The sequence below is a fragment of the Salmo salar genome, chromosome ssa11 (genome assembly GCF_905237065.1).
Source record: "Salmo salar chromosome ssa11, Ssal_v3.1, whole genome shotgun sequence".
Classification (NCBI taxonomy): Eukaryota; Metazoa; Chordata; class Actinopteri; order Salmoniformes; family Salmonidae; genus Salmo; species Salmo salar.
Genome location: NC_059452.1, coordinates 49,420,421 through 49,432,121, shown reverse-complemented (window position 1 = coordinate 49,432,121; position 11,701 = coordinate 49,420,421). Strand labels below are relative to the sequence as shown.

Genomic DNA, 11,701 nt, shown 5'->3' with positions numbered 1-11,701 from the left:
CATAGACCCTTCATAGACCCTTCATAGACCCTCCATAGACATTCCATAAACCCTCCATACATACTACTCTGACATAGACTGACCAGGTGAATCCAGGTGAAAGCTATGAACCCTTTTTGATGCCACTTGTTAAATCCACTTCAGACAGTCTTACGTGAAAGGGAGGAGACAGTTTAAAGAAGGATTTTTAAGCTTTGACACAATTGAGACATGGATTGTGTATGTGTGACATTCAGAGGGTGAATGGACAAGGCAAAATATTTAAGTGCCTTTGAACGGGGTATGGTAGTAGGTGCCAAGCGCACCAGTTTGAGTGTGTCAAGACCTGCAACGATGCTGGGTTTTTCACGCTCAACAGTTTTCCTGTGTGTATCAAGAATGGTCCACCACTCAAAGGACATCCAGCCAACTTGACACAACTGTGGGAAGCATTGGAGTCAACATGGACCAGATTCCCTGTGGAACGCTTCAACACCTTCATGACCCGATGAATTGAGGCTGTTCTGAGGGCAAAAGGGGGTGCAACTAAATAATGTTTTGTACACTCAGTGTATAGTTAGTTTCTCTCTCTCTCTCTCTCTCTCTCTCTCTCTCTCTCTCTCTCTCTCTCTCTCTCTCTCTCTCTCTCTCTCTCTCTCTCTCTCTCTCTCTCTCTCTCTCTGCTCGATACAGCTTGAGTTTCAATTTCCAAGTACAAATAATGTGGAGATAAGGAAAAATGCATTTCATTTATATTTGCTAATAAAACACATTTAACACAGAGAAAACAAGTCCACACATTTCCTAAATACAATAACATTGATCAAATAATTGTCTTCCTGCTGGTAGGTTTGTTGCTGAATCTGCAGGGTGCTGGTTGGTTTGTTGCTGAATCTGCAGGGTGCTGGTTGGTTTGTTGCTGAATCTGCAGGGTGCTGGTTGGTTTGTTGTTGAATCTGCAGGGTGCTGGTTGGTTTGTTGCTGAATCTGCAGGGTGCTGGTTGGTTTGTTGCTGAATCTGCAGGGTGCTGGTTGGTTTGTTGCTGAATCTGCATGGTGCTGCTATTTCTTCTTGTATTCAGGGAATAATTTTCTCCATGTGATATTCTGCATAGCAACAGAATCAATAGAATATATTTTATCATATACGGTGTGGGTATATACAGTACCAGTCAAAAGGTTGGACACACCTACTCATTCAAGGGTTTTTCTTAATTTTTAATACATTGTAGAATAATAGTGAAGACATCAAAACTATGAAATAACACATATGGAATCATGTAGTAACCAGAAAAGTGTTAAACAAATATTATATTTGAAATTCTTCAAAGCAGCCACCCTTTGCCTTGCTGACATATTTGCACACTCTTGGCATTCTCTCAACCAGCTTCATGAGGAATGCTTTTCCAACGGTCTTGAAGGAGATCCCACATATGCTATATATATATATATACACAGTCGGTATTTACAGGTTACTGCCAAAATATAAGAAGCACCAACATAAAGTTTCCCAATAGAGCGGGCTGCCAGAATGGCTTCAATGCACCTTGTCATAGATTCTACAAGTGTCTGGAACTCTATTGGAGGGATGTGACACCAGTCTTCCACCAGAAACTCCATCATTTGGTGTTTTGTTGATGATGGTGGAAAACGCTGTCTCAGGCTCCACTCCAGAATCTCCCATAAGTGTTCAATTGGGTTGAGATCTGGTGACTGACACACACACACACACACACACACACACACACACACACACACACACACACACACACACACACACACACACACACACACACACACACACACACACACACACACACACCTTTAAACCCCTTATGCTCCTTTTGAGAGTCACTGAGATCCGAAAGTCACTGAGATCTCTTCTATCCATGGTAACCATAATAATGGAACGTTGGGCATTTTTATACATGACCCTAAGCATAATGGGATGTTAATTGCTAATTAACTCAGGAATCACACCTGTGTGGAAGCACCTGCAAGTGTTTTCCTTTATTTTGCCAGTTACCTGGACTGTATGTATTTATGTAAGAATCATTTCATTTTCATAACATGGTGAATCTAGATACTCAAGGAGTATTTCAGTAGTTCTTTACCTTTTTGCCCCAAGTAGACTCCTTGGATTTCAGGCCCTCCAGCATCTCATAGGTGTTTCCCTCCTGGTCTGTGGCGGTGCTTTGTGTCCCCTTCAGGCCACCATCCCCTGGGATCTGCTCATAGGTGTTGTCTGTAATCAGATGACTGGGAGGAGATGGCCCCTCTGGAACCTCTGCATACATACTCTCCTCCTGCTGGGGAGTCTGGTCCTGGGGGTTAGGGCTCCTGCCACGGTCCCCTTCTCTCTGCTTCTGTAGTCCCTTCCAGGGGGTGTCCTGGCCCTCACCAAGCCCCACAGAGGCCTGGTACAGTGGATTGGTGCTCAGCTGATCCAGGCTGTGTGGTTCACTGTGGATCTGTGGCTGGGGGCTTTCCCTGGGGTCCTGAAGAGAGTAGGCGTGGCAGGTGACCCTCTTGGGGGGATTGGGGGAGTGAGAGATGTGGGGGAAGCAGGGGATGGTTATCCTGTTGGAGTACCCCTCCTCCTCCTCCTCCTCCTCCTCCGTGGTGTCGTCCAGGCGGGGTAGAGAGCGGCTCCGTCCATCTGGCAGGGTCAGCTCAGAGTACATGACTCCTCCTGCTGCTGTGGAGGTGTTATTGAAGGACCAGGGGCCGGTGCTTCTCCTCTGGTTCAGACTCCCAGTACTGGCCAGTCTCTCCACTTTGTTCTGGTTAGTATGTATTTCTGCGTATTGGGTTTGACTGTGAGATTTGGTCTTGTTCTGGTTAGTATGTATTTCTGCGTATTGGGTTTGACTGTGAGATTTGGTCTTGTTCTGGTTAGTATGTATTTCTGCGTATTGGGTTTGACTGTGAGATTTGGTCTTGGTTTGGTTTGTATGTATTTCTGCGTATTGGGTTTGACTGTGAGATTTGGTCTTGTTCTGGTTAGTATGTATTTCTGCGTATTGGGTTTGACTGTGAGATTTGGTCTTGTTGTGGTTAGAATGTATTTCTGCGTATTGGGTTTGACCGTGAGATTTGGTCTTGGTTTGGTCATGGTGTATTTCAGACAAGGTTCCACTCAGAGAGTGGGTCAGAGGTGGGCCTCGCCTTGGTACTGGAGGTACTGCTTGCTAAAGACAAAACACAGGAAATACATTGGGGTTTAAGTCATACAATATTTCTGTATGACATGTGCTGAGGTTAAAGATCACCAGAAGATGAACTAATACCAGTGGAAATGTTTCCTACACTACAGGTCACGACCCTGTCGGGTAATAACATGCCATTACATCACCGCTTATAACCTGACTTCAGCCATCGTAGCGGCTAGCCTACTGTACCTGTGGGAGGGACTTCCTGCCAATGGATGCTGTTGATGTCAACTTCCTGTTGTTGGTTTTGGGTGGCAGCACGGGTGGCACTGCAGGGGGCTGCCTAGTTGGCGGCAGGTCATTCCATTGGTGCTGCTCATTCCGTGGGTCATTCCGTGGGTCATTCCGTGGGTCTTTTTGAAGGTCATTCTGTTGGTGTTGGTCATTCTTCTGTTCGTTCTGCTGGTCCCAGTAACTTCTCAGGGCTCGGACATTGACCCCACCGGTCTTCTCTTTGGCCTCAAACTGGACCACATCATACAGCTCTCCTGAGCTTGACTAAACACAGAACACAGATAGACTGCGATGGCATGAGAAGATACAACACAGATAGACTGCGATGGCATGAGAAGATACAACACAGATAGACTGGGATGGCATGAGAAGATACAACACAGACCACAGATAGACTGCAACACAACGGGCACCATACAGTGAGGGAAAAAAGTATTTGATCCCCTGCTGATTTTGTACGTTTGCCCACTGACAAAGAAATGATCAGTCTATAATTTTAATGGTAGGTTTATTTGAACAGTGAGAGACAGAATAAACAAACAAAAAAATCCAGAAAAATGCATGTCAAAAATGTTATAAATTGATTTGCATTTTAATGAGGGGAAATAAGTATTTGACCCCCTCTCAATCAGAAAGATTTCTGGCTCCCTGGTGTCTTTTATACAGGTAACGAGCTGAGATTAGGAGCACACTCTTAAAGGGAGTGCTCCTAATCTCAGTTTGTTACCTGTATAAAAGACACCTGTCCACAGAAGCAATCAATCAATCAGATTCCAAACTCTCCACCATGGCCAAGACCAAAGAGCTCTCCAAGGATGTCAGGGACAAGATTGTAGACCTACACAAGGCTGGAATGGGCTACAAGACCATCGCCAAGCAGCTTGGTGAGAAGGTGACAACAGTTGGTGCGATTATTCACAAATGGAAAGAACTGTCAATCTCCCTCGGCCTGGGGCTCCATGCAAGATCTCACCTCGTGGAGTTGCAATGATCATGAGAACGGTGAGGAATCAGCCCAGAACTACACGGGAGGATCTTGTCAATGATCTCAAGACAGCTGGGACCATAGTCACCAAGAAAACAATTGGTAACACACTACGCCGTGAAGGACTGAAATCCTGCAGCGCCCGCAAGGTCCCCCTGCTCAAGAAAGCACATATACATGCCCGTCTGAAGTTTGCCAATGAACATCTGAATGATTCAGAGGACAACTGGTGAAATTGTTGTGGTCAGATGAGACCAAAATGGAGCTCTTTGGCATCAACTCAACTCGCCATGTTTGGAGGAGGAGGAATGCTGCCTATGACCCCAAGAACACCATCCCCACCATCAAACATGGAGGTGGAAACATTATGCTTTGGGGGTGTTTTTCTGCTAAGGGGACAGGACAACTTCACCGCATCAAAGGGACGATGGACGGGGCCATGTACCGTCAAATCTTGGGTGATAACCTCCTTCCCTCAGCCAGGGCATTGAAAATGGGTCGTGGATGGGTATTCCAGCATGACAATGACCCAAAACACACGGCCAAGGCAACAAAGGAGTGGCTCAAGAAGAAGCACATTAAGGTCCTGGAGTGGCCTAGCCAGTCTCCAGACCTTAATCCCGTATAAAATCTGTGGAGGGAGCTGAAGGTTCGAGTTGCCAAACGTCAGCCTCGAAACCTTAATGACTTGGAGAAGATCTGCAAAGAGGAGTGGGACAAAATCCCTCCTGAAATGTGTGCAAACCTGGTGGCCAACTACAAGAAACGTCTGACCTCTGTGATTGCCAATGAGGGTTTTGCCACCAAGTACTAAGTCATGTTTTGCAGAGGGGTCAAATACTTATTTCCCTCAATAAAATGCAAATCAATTTATAACATTTTTGACATGCGTTTTTCTGGATTTTTTGTTTTTATTCTGTCTCTCACTGTTCAAATAAACCTACCATTAAAATTATAGACTGATCATTTCTTTGTCAGTGGGCAAACGTACAAAATCAGCAGGGGATCAAATACTTTTTTCCCTCACTGTAGGCTTCGTCTATCAGACAAGGTTACATTTTAACCAACGTTTTCCCAACTGTGAAGGACTGACTCTGTAATGCTATTGGTTCTCCTACCTGACGACAGTATGTAGAGGTGAGGGACTCTGTAATGTTATTAGTTCTCCTACCCGACGACAGTATGTAGAGGTGAGGGACTCTGTAATGTTATTGGTTCTCCTACACGACGACAGTATGTAGAGGTGAGGGACTCTGTAATGTTATTGGCTCTCCTACCCGACGACAGTATGTAGAGGTGAGGGACTCTGTAATGTTATTGGCTCTCCTACCTGACGACAGTATGTAGAGGTGAGGGACTCTGTAATGTTATTGGTTCTCCTATCTGACAACAGTATGTAGAGGTGAGGGACTCTGTAATGCTATTGGTTCTCCTACCTGACAACAGTATGTAGAGGTGAGGGACTCTGTAATGTTATTGGCTCTCCTACCCGACGACAGTATGTAGAGGTGAGGGACTCTGTAATGTTATTGGCTCTCCTACCTGACGACAGTATGTAGAGGTGAGGGACTCTGTAATGTTATTGGTTCTCCTATCTGACAACAGTATGTAGAGGTGAGGGACTCTGTAATGCTATTGGTTCTCCTACCTGACAACAGTATGTAGAGGTGAGGGACTCTATAATGTTATTGGTTCTCCTACCTGACAACAGTATGTAGAGGTGAGGGACTCTCCAAAGGGCTGGATGGGATGGACTCTGTAGTGCTCTATCAGTTCTGTGAGGCTGTGGTGAGGCTGGTCGTCCCCGGAGATAATGAACAGCCCAGCTTGGTCCTGGTTGATCACAAAATGGCGGCAGCGGTCTTGTCCTCTGAGGAAGAATACAGGGTTAGTGAAGTGAGATGTGACGGCATGAGAAGATACAATACTGACTACAGACCTTGTTTTGGCGTAACAGTGTGTGAACAATCTAAATAGGCTTCCTGTTTATTCCTTCTATTGAACGTAACCTTCTGAAAAAAACACATGCAATTACAATCTTTAAAACCTTTCCCAACCCACTGTAGGCTATGCTGCACATTTGGTTTTTTAAAGGAATGAAATTATATTTTAATGTTTTGTTATGAAGTGTCTTAGGTAACCAAACCAGTACTAGGAATCACTTGTATGAGAGGATGTATCCGATGGCTTTGTCACTGAGTCTGATGAGAAAACATCCCAGAGGCTTATCTCTCAGCTGCTCCTCTGCTTCCCTGACAGAAAGGGAGGAAGTAAAAAACAAAATACGCTGTCACTAATTTCACAGGGAAATTAGCTTTAATATACTGTATAGCACATTGTTATCTCTCTCTTTCCCTCTATCTCTCTCTCCCTCATTCTCTCTCTCCCTCTTTATCTCTCTCTCTCTCTCTCTCTCTCTCTAAACAGGTTTACATCCAACCTTTTTATGCCAGTAAAGTCCGTGTCAGATTTAAAAAAAATCCATGACAGGCCTGATGAAAAACAGAAAAATGTTCGGTGAAATTTCAAAATGTCGACAAAACAAAATACTCTAGTAAAAGGAATTATGTGAGAAATGTTGTTGGAAATGCCTTTTACGCGCAAGATATTAATATAACAACCATCGTATCGAAGTTAACTTGGGAGTCAGGCGATGCCATGGTGTGTGGTCCTCCCACTACAACTTGTTTGGGAAAGCGTGCCGTTTATTAGGCTACAGATGAAATACATTCTGATGAACTTCACAGGGTGGTGAAGGTGGAAGGTGATGAGCTCGATGTTCCTTTCCAATAAATATCGACGGTCTTATTCAGGTGACGTGATGATCGATGCTTGTCTCTGGTGTAAATAATAATAATCTCATTATGTAGGTTATACCTGCGTTCCAGACAACAGCACATGGCAGTACCAGAGCGGAACACATGTTTCTGTGAGAAAACCATCAACAGAGTTGATCATTTAACCTTTATTTAACTAGTCAGTTAAGAACAAATTCTTATTTTTAATGACAGCCTACCGGGGAACAGTGGGTTAACTGCCTTGTTCAGGGACAGAACGACAGATTTTTACCTTGTCAGCTCGGGGGATTCGATCTAGCAACCTTCCGGTTACTGGCCCAGCGATCTAACCTGCCGCCCCCTAAATGCGATGGAAACCCGTTTAACTTCTATTTTGTATTCGGTACATGGGAATCATTACGCACAGCATTTTATCTACAACAAGTTCATTTGATGGCTCTGTGGGGGGAATTTCTTTATACGGATTGTAGAATATTCACATGAAAATCTGTCGCCGATTGGATGGAAACCTAGCTTCAGTTTCTCTCTTGCACCTCTCACGTTTAGACACATTATTCACTGACTAATGACAATTACTTGAGATAAAGAGCCTAAAATTCTCATTCTTTCTGCCTGTTTCAGAGGCTGTGGTATGAATCTACAGTATAATGTATTACTATACTCAATGAACAATGAGGCATCAAAAACCATGTCGCAGTAGTAGACAGAGAACTTCATTTGCTTTCAGACCTTCAGAATACCTCAAGACATAGATCTGATCTGCTAAAAGGAACACTAAGACAGTTCTATGTATTCCCACTGCTGTCATGTGTCATCCGGATTCCTCATTATGCATGTACAGTAACACCCTTGGAGGTGTTTACAGCACTTACTTTCTGGCGGTGAAGCCTTGGAACCAGTCGGGAAAGTTTCCTTTATGGAGGAGAATGAGAGGGGCCTGGGTCTCTGTAAACCACTGTAGAACCAGCTCCCTCAGCCCTCCTCCTCCTCCTCCTCTTCCTCCTCCTCCTCCTCCTCCTCCCTCTGTTGTAGACTCCATATGAAGGTCCACGCAGCTGGTCCTCTGTTCTATCTCTGATCTATTCTCTCTCCCTGTTCTCTGTCTCTCTCTCTCCTTTCTCTCTGTCTCTCTCCTTCCTCTCTGTTTCTCTCCTTTCTCTCTGTCTCTCTCTCTCCCTCTCTGTCTCTCTCTCCTTTCACTTCGTTTCTCTCTCCTGTCTCTCTGTCTCTTTCCTTTCTCTCTCCTTTCTCTCTGTCTCTCTCTCTCTGTCTCTTTCTCCTTTCTCTCTGTCTCTGTCTCTCTCCTTTCACTTCATTTCTCTCTCCTGTCTCTTTCCTTTCTCTCTCCTTTCTCTCTGTCTCTCTTTGTCTCTCTGTCTCTCTCTGTCACCAGGTCCGAGCAGCGTAGAAACAGTGGGTAACAGCCGTCTGCACCATCTTCTCAGTCCTTAATGAAAGGTGTCCGTCACAGCTTCAAAACAGATCCTAGAAGAACAGACACCAGGACACCGCTGACACACACCACATCTTATACTCAGCACACACAGAAGCTCTGACAATGGTTGGAGACTGATTCAGGGCCTCATTTTCATATTTTCCGTTGCACGTCATCCAGTGTGTGTGTGTGTGTGTGTGTGTGTGTGTGTGTGCGCGCATTCATGCGTGTGTGTGTGCATTCATGCGTGTGTGTGTGTGCATTCATGTGTGTGTGTGTGTGTGTGTGTGTGTGTGTGTGTGTGTGTGTGTGTGTGTGTGTGTGTGTGATGAACAGTGCCATTGTCTCAGTGTATCTTCCCCATTGGCCTTGCCTCTACCAGTCCTACTACCTCTATACCTGAGTCAGTCATTTACCTATCTGTCTTTCTGATTCCATACCACACTGTGACAACGGGGCTCGCATGGAAATACATACAAACTCTCTTTCCTGCAGTCAAATGACCCAGTGGCCCCATGGGTCGAAAATCAGGTGTTTCTATGTCAAACGGTTTAGTTATATTTCAGTCTTCTGTGATGTATATAAAGTGTAATATTGGGATGCAAACTCAACATGGAATACATTTTAACTCTATACCCTGAACAAGACAGTTCCCCGGGCGCCGAAGACGTGGATGGTGATTAAGGCAGCCCCCCCCCCCCACACACACCTCTCTGATTCAGAGGAGTTGGGTTAAATGTGGAAGACACATTTCAGTTGAAGGCATTCAGTTGTACAACTGACTAGGTATCCCCCTCCCTTTCCCTTTCCTTCTTTAAGCCCATAACCATGTGTGTGAGGTGTATACTTTGTGTGAAAGTAGATTTGTTTAAGACTACCCAGAAACACTGTGACCCCTGATTTAACCCACTGCAGTAAAAGGTTATTAAAAACAAAACAGATCATGATTTACAGCCAAATTCATCTGGAGACAAGCTGCTGACAGGTGTTGTATTAAGCCATCTAGACTTCCTGTGACATACACCTAGAGGCTGTTTCATTGGCTCCTGAGAGCTGAAAAATTGGACCTATGTGTCACAACACTGGTTTGAACTCTTCTTATTGACTCTGATTATGTCTGGATATGGAGAGATGTTTCTGCCAACCCTAAGAGAACATGTACCCCGTTAAATAACCTCTGTCTGTCTGTCTGTCTGTCTGTCTGTCTGTCTGTCTGTCTGTCTGTCTGTCTGTCTGTCTGTCTGTCTGTCTGTCTGTCTGTCTGTCTGTCTGTCTGTCTGTCTGTCTGTCTGTCTGTCTGTCTGTCTGTCCACAAGTAAACAGATGAACTTACATTGGCGTAAAATAAGAAAATAAGTCTGAAACCAAGCTGACAAACATTGTGATGTTTTCACTGTGTTTTCTGCTGGACAGATGAAATGTGATATATCATTCCCATAATAAGAGGGACACTCCCAGCATCTTCCCAGCATGGATATAAATACCTGACGCTGTAATTACATTTACCCAGAGTACAGAATCTGATTCCATTGGTTGATTCTCATCACCCAGAGTACAGAATCTGATACCATTGGTTGATTCTCATCACCCAGAGTACAGAATCTGTTACCATTGGGTGATGAGAATCAACCAATGGTAACAGATTCTGTACTCTGGGTGATGAGAATCAACCAGAGTACAGAATCTGATACCATTGGTTGATTATCTTCTATTATCTGTTCTCTGTCATTGCCACCACATCTGTCATCTGTCCTCTCCTGATCCACTACCTGGACCCATCTGTCCTCTCCTGATCCACTACCTGGACCCATCTGTCATCTGTCCTCTCCTGATCCACTACCTGGACCCATCTGTCATCTGTCCTCTCCTGATCCACTACCTGGACCCATCTGTCCTCTCCTGATCCACTACCTGGACCCATCTGTCATCGGTCCTCTCCTGATCCACTACCTGGACCCATCTGTCATCTGTCCTCTCCTGATCCACTACCTGGACCCATCTGTCATCTGTCCTCTCCTGATCCACTACCTGGACCCATCTGTCATCGGTCCTCTCCTGATCCACTACCTGGACCCATCTGTCATCGGTCCTCTCCTGATCCACTACCTGGACCCATCTGTCATCGGTCCTCTCCTGATCCACTACCTGGACCCATCGGTCCTCTCCTGATCCACTACCTGGACCCATCTTTCCTCTCCTGATCCACTACCTGGACCCATCTGTCATCGGTCCTCTCCTGATCCACTACCTGGACCCATCTGTCATCTGTCCTCTCCTGATCCACTACCTGGACCCATCTGTCATCTGTCCTCTCCTGATCCACTACCTGGACCCATCTGTCATCTGTCCTCTCCTGATCCACTACCTGGACCCATCTGTCATCTGTCCTCTCCTGATCCACTACCTGGACCCATCTGTCCTCTCCTGATCCACTACCTGGACCCATCTGTCCTCTCCTGATCCACTACCTGGACCCATCGGTCCTCTCCTGATCCACTACCTGGACCCATCTGTCCTCTCCTGATCCACTACCTGGACCCATCTGTCATCTATCCTCTCCTGATCCACTACCTGGACCCATCGGTCCTCTCCTGATCCACAACCTGGACCCATCTGTCCTCTCCAGATCCACTACCTGGACCCATCTGTCATCTGTCCTCTCCTTATCCACTACCTGGACCCATCTGTCCTCTCCTGATCCACTACCTGGACCCATCTGTCATCTGTCCTCTCCTGATCCACTACCTGGACCCATCTGTCCTCTCCTGATCCACTACCTGGACCCATCGGTCCTCTCCTGATCCACTGGGACTGATGTGGTTAGAAACTTAGTGTTCACATATCTTTCTAAAAATATCCTGCTTTCTCTCTCTCTCTCTGCCTCTGTATTCAATTTCAATTCAATATCAATTTCAATTTAAGGGCATTATTGGGAAACATATGTTTACATTGCCAAAGCAAGTGAAATAGATAATATACAAAAGTGAAATAAGCACTAAAAATGAACAGTAAACATTACACTCACGAAAGTTCCAAAATTATAAAGATATTTCAAATG

General features: G+C 45.2%; 1 protein-coding gene across 1 annotated transcript; it reads right to left on the bottom strand.

Moving 5' to 3' along the window:
• Positions 1 to 594: 594 nt before the first annotated feature.
• On the bottom strand, positions 595 to 8,799 carry LOC106609706 (uncharacterized). Its single transcript, XM_014208675.2, has 6 exons — positions 8,081 to 8,799; positions 6,573 to 6,662; positions 6,112 to 6,280; positions 3,381 to 3,689; positions 2,094 to 3,170; positions 595 to 1,086 (listed from the first exon to the last, which is right to left on the bottom strand). The coding sequence occupies exons 1-6, from the start codon at positions 8,245 to 8,247 to the stop codon at positions 1,042 to 1,044; spliced, it is 1,857 nt and encodes a 618-aa protein (XP_014064150.1). The 5' UTR covers positions 8,248 to 8,799; the 3' UTR covers positions 595 to 1,041.
• Between the last annotated feature and the right edge of the window lie 2,902 nt (positions 8,800 to 11,701).

Bases quoted from the DNA above. Each gene is read 5' to 3' on its own strand.
- LOC106609706 (XM_014208675.2), bottom strand. From the start codon at position 8,247: ATGGAGTCTACAACAGAGGGAGGAGGAGGAGGAGGAGGAGGAAGAGGA. The intron at 6,663-8,080 runs GTAAGTGCTGTA...CCTTTCTGTCAG, and splicing joins CAAGGCTTCACCGCCAGAAA to GGAAGCAGAGGAGCAGCTGA. The intron at 1,087-2,093 runs GTAAAGAACTAC...GTTGCTATGCAG, and splicing joins AGTCTACTTGGGGCAAAAAG to AATATCACATGGAGAAAATT.